The following is a 16,835-nucleotide window of genomic DNA, read 5'->3' on the forward strand; positions in this document are numbered from 1 at the left end:
TGCACTGCAATACTGATCAAGATGGCTAGAGCACCACCAGGAAGACTGCTGCAATAGTGTTTTTTCCAAGAAAAGGCACTATAGTTATAGACATACTCATACCATGAACCCTGGAGTCTACAAAGTTCACCAAAATCAAATCATTTTTATGCTGGCAGTGTTTTGTGCTATCACCTTGTTTTAATAGCTTGATACTGGAAATACAAGAGTAAGAATATTGCATTCCTTACCCCTACAGACAAACCCTTTTCTGCACATTATTTTTGTTCAAAGAAAATTAATGACCTCACATCCAGATCAGATTAAAAAGAACACATTACAGAGTTGCCAAATGGCTTATATTCTATCATATGGCAGGGATACATCCATACACCACACACACTAGAGAATGTGGCATTGAGTAAGGACAGCTCCTTCCCTCTGCTTTCACACAATTCTCATTTTCCATCTTTCCTCATGCGAGCCCGGTGCCATCACATCTGCCCAGGCCATATGGCAGGATGGGTCCTCAAGCAAGGGGAAGTAGATGCTAAAAGAGCAATTTTCACATACTGCATTTCAGATCAGACACATCTCCAAACCAATCAAATACTCCAGATTGGTCTCCTGTTTAGCATGTTTATGGTAGTTACAGGAACAATTATCATATCATGGGAAATGTTTCCACAACCAAAACATTTAGGTCATATTTGACTGAAGATGTTTTAGAAACAAAGCAAGTGCATATTTTTTAGCTTGCCTAAGCTACACTCAGTTTCTAGCTTTTTGAGGAACTACTGCATTAGAAGACTATCAAAGTAGTATGTGATGTTACCTGCCACATGGGGATTTGGTCTTTAATTAAGGTCAACATGACCTAGATCATAGCAAACTTGGATTTTAAAGCAAAGGTATAATAGTGCTGAAGTAAATACAGAAGGCTCTTTTGAAGCTCCATGACAAAAAAGGAGAAACAGATATTTCTTCTCTTCTTTTTGTGCTGCTTCAAAGGTGGTCAGAGGCAATCACCATCAACACTTAATTTATAGACAGGGGAAAAAAGAGGCAAGAAACCTTTTCACAAGCTGTTACCCGAGATAATTTCTTTTTTTCTTTTCTTTTTTTCCCCCAATCATAAATCATTTGGATGTACTCCTTTAAAATCACTTGGATGTAAGCCTCTGTTTTAATCCCCAGCAGGCTACTCTTTTAACAGGCTTTCGACCTCGGCACACCCACCAACTGGCCACCTCCCCACTCCAAAAACTGGAGTTCCAAAAACTTCCCAATTCATTGGAAGAAAATCAAGGCAAAGGGCAAATAATTTTCCAGATGTAAAGGTATCTAATAAACACGACAATTAAACTAAAAAATATCTTGGTATGTGGCTTTTAGGGACTAAACTATCTTTGAAAATTTGTTTGTGTTTCATATTTCAGTCGCCTCTGGCAGTGAGCACCTCATGAGACTGCCCAGCTCTCTCACCCTTTTTCTTTCTGCCAATAACTGGCTCTCACAAAACACTGCAAGCCCACAACAGGCTAACTAGTAGGAGAGCCAGGGTGAAAGATTTAGAGCAGGAGAGCCATCACTAGTGAGAAAATAAAAGCTAATTCCATTAAGTTATATGACACTATGATCTATGGGACCAGATGACTGTGATGGTCTCCGTTGGCTTTATAATCTTTTCCTGTCAGCCTTTACTTCTTCTTGATCAACACATAAAGACAGTAAAGAACTCTCTGTCCCTAGACAAGTTGGAGTTATAACAATTTTCAGGCTCATGCTGATGGTACAAAACACTCTCTGCTCCAGGTATAAAAGAATTAAATTCATCACAGCGAAGAAGGAGACAAGGAACAAAATCACAATAAGGAAACCCATTAAGTCATATTGATTTTTAAAACACTTTAAGAAAGAAGGATGATTTTTGTGTACCATATAAAAAGACTTCAAAATAATGCGAGACAATGATATACACAAAATCTTTTGGGAGTATACAGGAATACAGCCAAGCACAAGGCATCCTTTTCCTCCCTCAGATCCAAGCTTTTCCTTTACAAAAAACATCCTCAAAATATTCTTATACAAATTATAGCACACTGCAAATATTATATGTTTGAGATCATACTATGTGAAGATAAATATTAATAACAGGTAATTTTTTTTAAATGGAGGCACAGAACAAAAAGACGCTTCAAAAACTTCAGATAAGTCAACAGACTTTGAAAGACAAAGCAGAGATACAGATCAGCTCTTGTAAATACCAAAGTATTGCACCAGGCCCTCATGGTCCCAGGTTCTCGCTTTAGAAAACACAAAATTTAGAAATATTTATATAACTGAATACATCCTTTTATTTATAACCAGCTCAACAAACCTCCTATAAAGTTTAAGGGAGCTGACAACCCTGTGAAATACCACTCATTTCCCATAGTCTTGGAGGACCTGAATTTGATAGGACAAGGTACACAATGCATAAAGCCTTGTAGAAAATCTCCCATTGGCAGCTATGCAATTATCATTGCCTTCCTTTGTATCCATTTAATGAGCCAGTAATTGCATTATGCATCAGATGCACAATATTTTTGAGTTCATGCCCGGCTGTATTCCTCTTCATTGGAATTTTTTTTTAAGTGGAAATATCAACTTACTCCCTCTAGTCAAGCAGAGATTAGTTTATAAGGCTAGATTTTCATTTCTCACATTGCAAGTAATATGGATATAGAAGATGTTTTTTTCTTAACGGTTCAGCTTCCAAACCCATAAACTGGCATTGCTAATAAATAAATAAACAATCAAACCCATAAAACAACAGGTCAATGGAAAACAACATTAACTGCTGAGGTGTTATTGTAATCTAGTATAATCATAGTCATTTTTCTCTCCTTCAGGGTGACTTTCAGTCCTCTGCATCTTAACTTCTGACATGAAAACCAAATACTTTCCAACCTTGTTCATTCTAGTAAAGGCATAACAATTCTTTTGAGACTCTTTCACATACTACAGAAGCATGTAGATGTTTTTAAGTTAGAATGCTGTCTTCACCCCAAATTCACATGACTCTTCCTCAGTTCCAAGACTTTTCATTTCCTCTGCTGGCAACATTGATTTATTCTTGTTTTCAGGATCAAGCTCATCATTTTTTCTCCTTTTTGTAAAGAGTCATCACAATTTCAAATGACTTCCTCATTAAACAAGTTTGACACAAAGCATTAATGGATTTTCTGTCCTTCAAACTCTGTTTTCGTATTGTGTATGGGGAAGCACTTGGATAGCAGAAAGACTACAAGAAAGATCAAAAATTCCTGCTAAAAAAATTAGAGAGAACTCAGAATTCATTTCTCCGTGGGAAAAAGAAAAAAAAGAAAAAGAAAAAGAAAAAAAAAAAACAGAGGAGAGGTCTATCAAATCACAAATAGCCTGGAAAGTGTCAACTGAGATCAGGTCCTTCCCAATGTAAGAATCTTGAGTACTCAAAAGAAATAGCTTGATATGAGCTTTGAAACAACAAACAAAAAAGCTGGCTCTTACAATGCAGTTATACCACAGTATAACAATGAAGTTATACATTTGCCACAAGACACTGTTAAGCAAGCTGTAGTATTATTGAAGGTTAAAAGAAAAATCCATGTATTTTTTTTTAAAAAAAAGTCTTACCAGAAATAGAGAGAAGCAGGTTTATAAGAAATGGGACAAATATAGAGCACTAAAGCAGACTTCAGAGCCAACGCAAACCAAAAAGCCACTTTCAGAGCCAACGCAAGCCAAAAAGCCACTTTCAGAGCTAGCTAGCAAATTAATTATTTTTGTTTCTGTAGTGCAAACCAGGCCAACCTAATTAACTATGCATTCATGTCAGCTGTGAAAGAGCAGAGACAGGGGCATCACGCTGAAATGCTTAAATGTGAGGGCAAATTAGGACAATTCCTGAGCAGTCTCGGATTTCCTCTCCCTCTAGCTCTTGCTTTACCATCCTAAATCCTCTGTTCCCATAAACATCAGATCATCTGAATTGTTCCTGACATTAATGGCAGTGTTCTCTTCCTGATACTGTTCTCACAGCCTAACAGATAACTGGCCATGGAAGGAACTGCCTCAGCCATTTCAGGGACAGAAAAGCATTATTCCTTATTGTGGATACTTTTACAGAAGCTTTAGTCATTCAATCCTCATCAAATTTATAATGAACTTTCTGACTTGATGTAACACTGTAGGCTCACCATTTCTTTCCATGGTCATGAACAGAAAAAATAAAACTAATAAAATAAATAAATAAATAAATAAATAAAGTAAATGTGCACAGCCATCTGCTCAGCAGCTCAACCTCTCCATAAGGATGAAATATTCTACTCTGGCAGCTTTTCCCAAAGAAAAGCCTTTCCCTCAACCCAAGTTGCTTCTTGTTGCACTCTCAAAAGAACAGTCTATGGCACTCCTTCACTCCTGATAATCACATCAGTCCTGTGGCTGTGGAACAGCACTTTCACACCCATTCCCATTCCTCTGCAACCCTGGTGCTGCTATGGGTGTTTGGATCTCTAGCACTGATCCATAATTTTCTAGAGGCAAATCAGTTACACATATGCCCACAACTTTCAAAAAGCAATATAAAAGTTTAATCCCTCACACTATGTCCAAGCCTAAGGATTCAGGGTTTAGCACCTCCCTCATGTCATTGAATACAGCAGGGATGCCCAGAAAAGGAACTGTCCCTATACCACAAAATGGAAGAGCATACACCACCTTCCTTATGTAACACTGATCCGATTCGGGAGGAGTCAGTGGAGTTTGGACAGAAGAGCCAATAGCTGGAAGGAGTTTCAGTCTCACGTTCATGTAACCAGTAAGTAAGGGACAAGCTGTTTCCAGACAGGACTGGCTGGGTACAAATGCTACTATTTCTAACATCAGGAGTTGTTTGAAGAGGGATGGAATCACTGGTTGGTGTTACTGCAATGGTGAATGTCCCTCGTGCTAATTAATCGTTGTTTCCCCATTTCAGAAGAAAGAAAGTGCCAGAACCCTATGACCAGGGATCTACCGTCATTTAGGCCCACGGTTTGCCACTGGGATATTTATTTTATGACCTAAACAAACAAGAGATTAAAAGTTATTGACAAAGTCCAGAACTGTCAACATGAGGATTTGGAATATGTTTACAAAGAAATTAGTGCAGATTGCTGCCTGTCCTCCCATCGTCCTGGGCAGGTCAACTCTATTTATAAATATGCTGGGATTTGACCCAGGCACATTTTTAGCTAATACAGCTCAATAGAAGCTGAAATGAAGCAGCAGGGAGAAAATAACTGGAAAATGATTAAAGGGACAATGTGTCTAGCATGTACAACTCTGAAGTGACAAGGTCAGTACCAGCAACAGTAGATAGGGAATCGTATCTGCCTTCAGAGGTCACCGGTGCAGCATCAATAAACTGAACCAAAATGAGAAAGTTACTCAAAACCCCCAGGAAAACATTCACTGTCAAAGCTGCTGGTTAGCAGAATAGAAGGTGTCACCACTGAAGGCTTAACAGCAAGCAAAGTAGAACTTTAGAGCAAATAATGCAGGCAAACAAGCATTATCAAATGTCCCTTATAATCTATCTTTTCAGTATCCCACCTCTCTTGCTTATTAGCATTCACACTTTTGTCATTGTTTTTGCATGGATAATTTACAAACTGCTTCTTCCTCACTTTTTTTTTTTTGTTTCCTTTTTTAATACTACTACCATTTGTCCTCTTCTAATTCTTTCAAAATGCTTTCCTTTGTTTATTTTATTAAAAAAGAAAACAAAAACAAGAACAAATAGAATCCTTAAGGGTCTTAACCAACCTGAGAGGATTGAATGTAATGAAATTAATTAAACATGATAAATGAGTAGAGCTACCTAGTACATCGGCACCAGAAAGCTTAGCTGAAATGCCACCACTTTGCTGCCCTGCGAAGTTTGCAGGATACCACTCAACAGCAAGAGCCTCTCTAGGTGTCACACCATTTCTTCATCTATTATTGCCCCCTGGCCTCTCTGTCGACTGCACCATGCAGACAATCCCAATTACTGTTGTCACTCTGGGTAGTCCTTCCAACAGGCCAAATTTTATTGAGGTTTCTTGCCACAGGCGAACCACTGTATAAGCATTTGGAATGTCCTGCTCAAACAGGACGAACGCATGTATGTCTGCATGTAAAAGTCTGCAACAGTGTTTGGAGACTGTCTGCAAAACCTCCATAGGACTTCCACCAGAAGCTGAAACTGCTTCACCATCTGCATATACAGGAACCAAGATAATTGCACATCTCATTTGCAGTTGCGTTGTGAAGACTTCCCACACAAGATAATGCTAATTCCTTGAATAATCTTAATAACTTCAGTAGAACCGTCTATTGAGTAAGTGCTGATCAGAACTCATACTCTCTTCTTGTCTGCAAATTATTTGGGCCTGATCTCATCTTCGCCATTGTTGTGACAAAGCATGGCAAGTAATTATAGCACAAAAAAACACCAAAGTCTGCCACAGTCAGCCTAAACAAATCTTGCTGTGATGGAGCTGTCGCTGAGCTTCGGACCATAAAAAGTGAGACAGAATTCATGATAAGAAAGATTTATTCAAAGGCAGACTTTAGAAATCTTTTAAACAAAAGCATCTTCCTTTTTTATCTCTTTAGAAAAAAAAAAAAAAAAGTCAATTTTGGCTTCTGAAAGACAACAGTGTTCCTGTGTTAAAGAAATCTAAATCTCACGCCTTACAGTTTGAGCTGGTCACCTGAACGGGGACTGGGTGAAATTATCTTCCACTGTTTAAAACTCATCAGATGAAACTCTACCTTCTTTTCAAGCTTAATTGAAGAAGCAGTGATAGGCAATATCTGGAGGAAGAATGGCAGCATGGCCAGTGTTTTGCATGCCTCAAAGCCCTATAGGATCAATGGAACAGATCCTTCCTGCTCAGGAGCCAAGGAAGAAATTTCCTCCAGCTCAGACTGGTGAGGATTCACCTCCCTCAGCAGCACTAAGTCCAAACATTTTCTAGGATCATTTGGGCTGACTTTGCTCAAGCATTGCTTGCCATGTTAAGGCCTTAACTATTGTATAGACCACCTTTACTGTATATACCATGTTTCAGCTTGTCTTTGTTCTGCAGTTAAATCTTCTAGAGTCTCATGTTGTTTAGATGATAATAACTATAAATCAACTGCTAAGCAAATGTAGAAGCTTATGCATTAACTCTGCTATAGTATATTCGGAGACAAAGGGAGCTGGGCTAAGTGTCATGGTCTTGGTACGGAGGAGGGGAATTATTCCCAAAAGACAGCTAAGAGTTGGCCAGCCTGTTCTTGGAAAAGAGAAGTAGTGGAATTTAGCTTAAACATCTATAAATATGAGCTGTATTGTGCCGCCAGCTTCAGAGTCAGAGAAGAGTTGTTGCTCTATCAGGAGCATAGCTGCAGCTTCTAAGAATAAACCTACACAGCATTAGTTTGTTTCACCCTATTTGTTTTTGGCACCGGCTTGGTTTTCTGGAGCATGAACTGATTTCATTATATGTTACTACAGTGGCTACAACAGCAGTGCATGGAGGCTGCTGTTGACAATCCAGTGAAAAGCCAAGTAGCTCAGTAGTCAGCACTACACAGAAAGAGAAGACTACTAGGAGGTAAAAAGTAGTTTGAGGGAAGGGAGGTCTATGCAAGAGCTTTCATGAGTATTGCCAAGAAATCTCAGAAGCATGAATTCTTAGCACACAATAGATGCAGAATTCCCCTGACTAATCACCAACTTATTATCAGAGGATTAGGGTAGATCGGTAGATCAATTACAAGTCCATATCCCATTCCAGATGTCTCTCAAGAGATGGAGGCCCAAACCCCTACAACTTCAGGAAGCCGGTATTCAGGGAGACTGGCATGCCAACCGAGTTGTGACTTACAAAGGTGTCTTCATGGCATGAGATGTGTTTGTGCTCATGAGCCTTCTTATTTCATATTGGACTAAAAATGGCTGTCAGGATGGGGCAATGTTGACAGCATGAGACATTTTTCTACTACCCTGGTTTTGAAAATAATGTGGAGGGATAGATAAGAACCATATGAGCACACACAATGAGAAGCCATCATGTTACTGATGAAGATCTTACTCTGAATTTTATGCTCCAACTCCAATAGGAAGAAAAAATAATAATTAAAAAAAAAGTCTGAGAATACCAAATCATAAACATAATATGTAACTGAAGGGCTAGACAAGATCTGTAAAATGGAAGAAAAATGGAAAAGCTAATATCAACTTAGTTGACATAATTAAAGACTGTTTACACTAGAAAAATTACCTGGAGGGACAGTATTACCAAATTTTGAATGCACGTAGGTGTAACTTTTCACTAGTAAGCTATGTAAGTCAATATGCTTCTTAGAAAGTTATGGAATGTAACTCCACTTGAATAAGTTATTCGCTATGCTGAGACCTTTCCTGCTGCTTGAGCATTGCCGTTTTAGAAAGATCAGCACATTTTTTGTCCAAGTTCAGAATTACTGGAATTTCCAATAATTTAATTGTCTTAGATTATTGGAGGTACAGCAGCCTTAGCACGGAGCAATCTAAATTAGACATTTTTTTCATTTAATTAGTATACCAAAGGACTTGATCCAAGATATTTATATACAGGAAAATTAAAACTGCTAGAATAAAACTGTATTTTTTAAGACCAGAAATGTAAGGTAAAGTAATACAAGAGTGATGAACAAGGGTGAAAATCTTTCATGATACAAATATTAGCTTAAATGAAGTGAACTCAAAAGGCAATATGACCCTTTCATTAAAGCCTTATCTTAAGGCTGAAACCTAACTGGAGATATTTCCGTGATTTTTAAAAGGAGAGATATTTGTTATTAATTTTCAGTGTTCCTACTTTTTTTTTCCGCAGGTAAAAGTTGCTCTGGAAAAATTGGAAGGCCTTCTGTCCACAAGATCTCACTGTAACTTGATACTGCAAGTCTAAGTCTTTGATGAATTTTCTGTCTTATTCGGCATCACAGGTCTTCTCTTTATATGACATGAGATTTTTAGGAAAATGATCACATGCTCCATTATTGATGTTTGTATACAATGAAACGAAATTACGCATTCTCCTACATATCTACACTTGCACATGCAACTGGGCTTTTCACAAGCTGCTTAAGATTGTTCAAACTGTCTTGAAAGAGACATGAAACTCATGAGACATGAGAAACTCAAGAGACATGAGACATGAAGCAATTTTTAAAAAGTAAGTAAAAAGAAAAGTAACTGCTGAAAATTCTGTTCAGTCCTAGATCTATGTATAAAACCAAAGGTAAAGAAATGTACAATTATAAAGATATGCCGACTTCACGGTTCTAGTATGCAGAAGGTGCCCAAAGTACTTTGCAGCAGTTGCACAAACTCGTGAGCCAGCGTGGGGTGATGACAGGGAGTGGGAAAAGGGCTGGTGAGGGAAGGGACAGCAGCAGCTGCTGCTACAAGGACCGAGGCTCCCTCCTTCCAGCAGCAATCAATGCTCTTCACTGCTTCAGCAGCAGCAACAGCATTTCACTCTGTGCAACTGTGCAGGAGAAAGCCAAATCATCTCAGCTGCATTTTCTTCATGAATAACTGTCCTCCATCTGCTTCAAAAGAGGCATTCTAGCTGGAAGTATACTATAGGGTAAACTCAACCCACAGCATTCATAGGTTTTAGCCATTCAGACCATTGAAATTTGTACGTGCTTTCACTGAATAGCTATTTCATCTGAAGATGTACATAATGATGAATGCATCTGAAGACACTATTTGCTTATTCCATATTTTTTCCTATAAACTGGATGTGCATGATAACAGCCTAAACTATTTTCTTCTCTATTTCTGTGCCCTACAGGTGTAAGGTTTTTTTTCTGTAAGTCAACATTGATGCTTTTTATTTCTATGTTGCTCTATTCTGTAAAGCATATGATTTTACCACTTAAAATATTCAGTTAACAGAAGACTTTAAATCAGTGACACAAACAAAACATATATGCCAATATGCTGCATGCTAATTAGAATATCTAAATTTCAGGTTTCTGATTGGAGTTGCCTGTCTGAAAATCCAACCCACAATATAATGCTGTCAATAATGCCTTCTTCTAGGATCTGATGAGCTATGAAAGTTTAAGAAGCACTATTAATTCTAAACAATGCTAAACAGATGTATGTAAATATTTGTGATTTACATATAGGTAGGTTTACATATAGGTAGGTTATTTTACTGATTTCATTTAGATAGAGATTGCAAACACATATTAAGCATTCAGAAAATATATTTCATCCCATGAGGCCCCCTCAAAAAAAAAATCATGGAATTATGATTCACAGATCAGGGGAAGCAAGGGGAATTCTGTAAGCAGCAGTAAGCTTTGGCAAACAGTCAATCAGCACATGCTGGTTCAGCACAAGCCACCTGCTACCACCTCTCTCAGGGCTTGAAACACCTTATCATCCAGGCATGATCCTGACATCCAACCATCCTGACAGCAGCCTTGTAAGTAGACAAAGACAAGACCTGCACTATTCTATCAAAACTATCTGCCTAAATTTTAACAATAACCATATGGTTTGAAAAATCAATTTGGAAACAAATTACTGGAAAACCTATGAATCAGCAGTCAGACAAGGCATCATCTGGAGTTCTAGCTAGGGTGCACACACCAGCAAATCACGTAAGAATAAGGCAGAAGCTTCCTCCTTAGTTGTCATTAGCACAGAGGAAAAAAGTAATGGAAGATTAGAGACCTCAGTCTAGCCGTTGTTCAGCGCACAAGATCTGGAGTACATAGTCTTGGGATTTTCAAACTTAACACCTAGGCAATTAATAAAATTTTCATTTAGCATATGTTTTGTACAGTAGGACAGACTTATCTTAGAATTTAGCCAGTCTAATAGAAAGGAGCTAATAGAAAGGAGCTGATCAAAGAAGCAAAAGTTAGAGAATAATTATGTAAAAGTTATTCCAACATGATGCCTACTCCTATATGCAGTCTGAAACAACATCCAATCCCCCCTCTCAAAAAAAGAAATGCATGCTGTCATAGTTACATTTTTTTGCCTTTAAAATGGACAACCTTTACAGTGCTTTGAGGAACAATCAACAGTATCCAGAAAAAAAACAAGGAACTGTAATGTAAAGAAAAAAAATGAATGACAGTTTGGAGTTATCTAACCAGAATTTGGAAAACATTTATCCATAGATAGGAAATAAAAAAGATTACACAATGAGTAAAACTGCCTGTTGAGAGAGTAAAACCAACATTTTTAAAGGACAAAACCAAAAATATTCCCACCACCGCCATTTATTACTTACAAGGGAAAAATGAAAGCTCATAGAATATAAATACTTAGTTTAGCTTATTTTTAACAAATTAAGACCATAGTATCAGTACGTAATCATAGTATCAGCCCTTGATGAGATCAGAATGGTTGGGATGCTGATAACAATGCAGGAAAAGCACAAGCATTTGATTAGCATATGTCCTGGCTCTGAGAGAAACAGCATGTGTTTACAGGAGGGAAATACTTTTCTTTACAGCAGGGAAATACTTTTCATTCCAGCAATACCTGAAAAGTGATATTAAAACACTAAATTCTTCTGGGTCAAATGCCCCAAAAACATGGCTAGAACGATGTTCTTTTTTGTAGGACTTCTAACCAAGGTAGGACTGCTACCAGGAGCAGACGGAAAATTAACTGAAGTGCATTACCTCCACGTGGGTACATGGGGAAGAGTCAGAGGTTTTAGACCTTGTGTCTAGCCTTGGATTAAAACTGTCAATTGAAAATTATGCATAGGCAGTTATTTTCCTATAAATCAAGGCTGAAAAGTTTATGACACAGCTTCAGTTGCTACTGGAATCTTTTCCTAATGCTAACATCCATATTGCAGAAAAGGTGCTGATGAAGCACAGATAAAGACTCAAAGAACTATGAAAGTACTTACTTTCTCAGAGACTTAGCTAGTACAAAAGTACTCTTTTTTTTTAAATTGAGGAAAAGCTTATGAGGCAAACTGATGATAAGACTATCGAGCAATACTCTAATTTCAAAAGAAAGGTGATGACACTTGGTCTGCCAGTCTATTGCATAAAAAGCAAGTTCCAAAGGTCCAATGATGAATAGGCTAGAGAAATTCTTACTAGAAAAAAGGGGCAAAATTTTAACATTAGCATTCAATACTCATGGAAAAAAAAAAAAGAAAAATATCTTCATATTTATGTGGAATATCTTCATACTTAACAGTTTTCAAATCATTTTTTATTATTTATTTCTTCTGAAAGACATGCCTAGTTCAAAAAGGAATTAGATCCTAGAACTAGAAGATTGAAAAAGGATTCTTTATCTTAACAGAGGATTTTTATCTCTGCCTGCACCAAACACTGCCAAATACTGTATTGACTACAGAAGAGCATGGCCTTTACTTAACATCCTGCAAAACTCATCAATGTCAGCATCAGACACATGGGTAACCCAAATCATCAGAAGAAAAGCGAAGTCATTTATTTAACCATTTTAAAATGTATACGAAGGACAGCATCTTTTTTTGATGAGACTTTAATTTTAATATTCCAGAAAGCACAGTTCTGCAGTCAAGTCTGGAAATAAAAGGTATCTTTTAGAAGTCCATCTTATAAGGCATGATTTTTGTAAAATCACTGCAATTGTGACAATATCCTTTGAGGCACAATATTTTTCAAAATAACGCTCAAGTATCTTAAAGGTAAGTAAATATCACGATATCTTCCTTTCTTGTTCTACTCTCATGTTTACAAAAAATATAAACATTTACTATGAAATATATAATCAGTGGATTAAATAGATGAACATCTGCATGAGTTTGGTGAAAAATGAAAAGAATTTTCTAAAAGCAATAGCATTCTGTTTCTCTAAACTGCCATAATACAGAAAATGTATTTGCTTTTTGAAATAGAATCTAAATTCTTCCTTAAAAATAAAGGTTTGTATCAATGATGGCTAAGGTCCTCACAACATAACAAAAAATACTGTAATGTTCCATCATTTAAAATATCTTCTGCAAAACAGTGAGGGAAAATAACTCCTCATATTTCAATTTTTAAGTATTAATTCAAATTATGTCCTCTAGTATAATGGCCAGAGAGGAACTGCAAGCCTAAAGTTGACTGCCCATATCACCAGGTTTACTAAACGCCATGAAGTCTTTCCAGATCTCCATCAGTCAGCCCAAAGCAGTCAAAGATCAAGTTATATGTCAAAGCACATTTGAGGTACTTATGGTGTCATTCTCCGGGCGATTGAGTGTGCAATTAACCCGTGATCCCACAGAACACCTACCTGCCAGACCAAGTGCTCCTTTACCACAGCTGTACTTGATAGACACACACTCAGCACGATGGTATGAGAGGCAGAGGTCAAGACGCTGGCAACTATAGCATCTCTCATGTTGAAGGGCAGCATGGTGTACACCACAAAAATAATGAACTGGAAAAATGATACCTGCACAAAATAGCAAGACAAAAAAAGAAGCGTGTCAAATTCACTCTGGTGTAACATTCAAAATGTATCAATTAATTTTGAACTGTCAATAAAGTTACATAGCAGATTTTCACAGGAATATTACTGTTAACCACTATCCACTACAGTAAAGTTATTTAGGAATAATTCATTTAAGAAGATTTTGGGAAAACTGTGTTGTATTTCATTTAATAAGTACAGTTTCAAGATAATATTTCACAGTTAAAGAACTTCACAATCCTTCAATTTATTTAGCTTTTCAAATTAAACTTCAAAAATATCTTTTAAACTTTTTCTTAATCAACCTGTTTACAATTAGAAGTAATTTGGGATCAACCATTTCCGATTGCTAGCTGTACTGCAAAATAATTATTTCACATATTCTTTCACAGGAATTCCAGTGCAGAAAGATGATTTAAGGAAACATCAGATTACGTTGAAAGCCAGTTCCTTCAGTTCAGTTTCACGTTTCCAGTTAGAGACTGGCATGAGAAAGGATCCTAGACCCTAGTACCATGGGAAGCATTTCAAATGCATCCAAGACTCACTAACTCTTCAAGCAAGCACAGCTTCTTTGCTTCAAAGTTTCATTTTCTAAATGACTAGGGGGCAGAAGTCATTTACATATTGATGAGAATTTTATGACTGGACAATAAAAAATCATTCTTGTTGAACTGGATGGTTTCCAGAAAATGAGGCTTGCATATTTTCTAAGTAAAGCATTTAGGTATATTACAAAGCCTCTAATAACAGGCAACTGGGCAGCCAGTACAATACTAACTCCCCATATGTCCTACTGCTGTAAACAAGCATCTCTTCTGTGAGTTACCCCTCTACCTTCCTTGGACAAAGTGAATGCAGAAGCCCAATACTCCACAACTACATTTAAAAGCTTTCGGGAGTCTTGACCCCTCTTGACACCATGTATTTAGTTTGCACCAAACAGTCAGAACTTGACAGGAACCATTTTAAAGAACATTCAATAACAAAGTGACCTGTCAGCTCTTATATCTGCCTGTAGATGAACATTTGATATTTAATGGGCATCAAAAAGTGGCTGGAGCACAACTGTGCAACTCAGAAGGGTAGGTGTGTATATGTTTGCAGCACAGAGTAGTATGCATTTAACTAGCATTGTAAATGTGGCAAGAAGATGCTGAAAATCCATTCAAAATCCTGCTTTTCATGGTGAAGATTACCAAAGGATTTTTTTCATCTCTGGTTTACATTCCTGATTATTTTAACTGATAATTTTATTCTATTCCATTTGCTCCGATCTTGAAAATAAACTTCAGTTATTAAAAAAAAATCTAAAAAGAATAAAAATATTCAAGAGAGAATTTAAACTGTCTTTTTTAAAAGAAGAAAAGAAAAAAGAGGATATGATTAAAAATACATAGAATGCAGTTACCCGAATGCTTATCTACAGGACAAAATAAAAGGATTTGTAGTGGGGGCTCGTGTGCAAATTTCATACGAATAGAGAAAGTTTCTCAGACCTTTGCACCCTCAGTTTCCCCTTCTACGCTTAATGCGGGTGATTAGCACAACTGTACACCTGGGATAAATCTCAGATCAGCAGAAAAATGGCACACGGCAGGTCCTAAGTAAAAGAGGTTACAGATAAAGGAAATATGATTCTAATAAATTACCTTCTTCCCAAAGCAAACATTTTCAGAGATACTCCCCAAGTTCACCTAGGTTTTCACAATACAAGAATGCTTTCAGGGCTTTATTTTTCTCCCACCAATGGCCATCAGTGTAATAAGGAAAACCCCAGATTGATTCCTTTTCTTTGAAAACAGCAGAAAGAAAAAGAAAAGCCTTTCTGAACAAATATCAGCAGATAATTAATACAGACTCTATGAGTCATCTTTGAATTGCTAGGACAGAAACTCTCATCAGAAATGCAAATAGAAATGGCTCCTATCAATAGATCCTGAAGATTGTCAGCACTCTTTTCCTCTATTTCTGCCAGTGGTCTAATGATCTTGCTTAAACCCAAGGAATTGAGAGCTGGGTTTATCACACCCTTGTTGATAATTTCATTATGGTTCAAGAATAATCTTCACTATCCAGAAATAAAATAGTTCTACTCTTCATCCTGATAGTGAGGTGTAAGCTGTGGGTAATGGTATGACCTGGGACTATGCAACATATTTCAAAGTCTTTGTGTTTCATTTGGGACCATAGAACATGATATTCAAAATCTTCTTTGCAGATTGGTTCGTCAAGTAGAAAGATTCAGATAGTCACAGTCAGCAGAACATACACCAATCCTTCAACTTTTTCATGACTCTTCTGTAAGGATTAGCAGTGCTAATGTAAGTACTAAAAAGAGCTGATGCCAAGACAGAGCTCTTAGGGACTCCACTCTCCTGTTGCAAAGAATTACTAGTGCATGTCACCACATGTCTACATTGGTGTGCATGTAGCTGTCAGCAAACACAATATTATTTTACAGTGCACTATTTTGGACACTATTAAAAGCAGACTGTTCCACCAAAGCATGCCATAACCACAAAGCTTGTTGCTGTTTTGAGACTGTGTTGGGAGCAATCTCTGAGGTGAGTCATCATTATGACTGCCTACTTGAAACATTCCTTTTTGACCTGATCTGAACTCGGACTGCTTCAGGAAATTTGATTAGCAAGTTTTTTGAGGACCTTGGAGATCAGGAGGATTTGTGCATAAGTGGTAGGAGTCATGAGATGTAGCATTTAGCTTTTGGTAATGCTGGTGTAACACTTAACAGGGAAAATCCGACTATCCTGCTTCAACCAAGACTTATCCTGGCCCTTCATAACTTTTATTCATTATTCTTGACTGTCAGAACTTAGCCAAAGTTGTGGTTTTTTGCTACTCTGGCTTTCTCTTATCCCACAGTTCAGAAGTTTATCAATATACAGCAGTACTTTTCCACAGCGATTTAAAGGATGATGACCTGCCCTGTGTGGCTATTTAGATGGATATACAATGGACTACTCTCTCTGCAGATTTTGTGTAAGTACTCTCAGCCTTCTGAAAGGGTTGTTATATTACGATATTTCTGTAGTGATAATACTGTATATTACTGTATTATTTACTATCTTACTGTTGTAATACTACTGTAGCTATATTACTGTAGCGTGTGATCTCTCTGAGAGAGATAGACATTAATAGGTATGTTGACAGCATGGTGTGGCATATCACTGACCATCATGACTCCTTCCAACCACCTGCGCTTGTCATAGGCACAACAAAAAAACATAGCTAAGAATAGTACTCTTCACACAAACTGGAAAGATTTGGCAGTAAATGATAGCAAAGCAGGTTCTTCTTT

The 16,835-nt window shown here is 37.3% G+C and overlaps 1 protein-coding gene across 1 annotated transcript in view; it reads right to left on the minus strand.

Annotated features, from left to right (window-relative positions):
• ADCY2 (adenylate cyclase 2) overlaps positions 1–16,835 on the minus strand; it is a 162,331-nt gene that overhangs the window by 92,854 nt on the left and 52,642 nt on the right. Inside the window, exon 3 of the mRNA XM_088526216.1 lies at positions 13,334–13,495. Coding sequence (XP_088382342.1) covers positions 13,334–13,495 — 162 coding nt within the window. The remainder of the gene's footprint in view (positions 1–13,333; positions 13,496–16,835) is intronic.

The sequence above is a fragment of the Tinamus guttatus genome, unplaced genomic scaffold, assembly GCF_059628265.1.
Source record: "Tinamus guttatus ecotype Peru unplaced genomic scaffold, ASM5962826v1 Tinamus_guttatus_pri_ptg000025l, whole genome shotgun sequence".
Lineage (NCBI taxonomy): Eukaryota > Metazoa > Chordata > Aves > Tinamiformes > Tinamidae > Tinamus > Tinamus guttatus.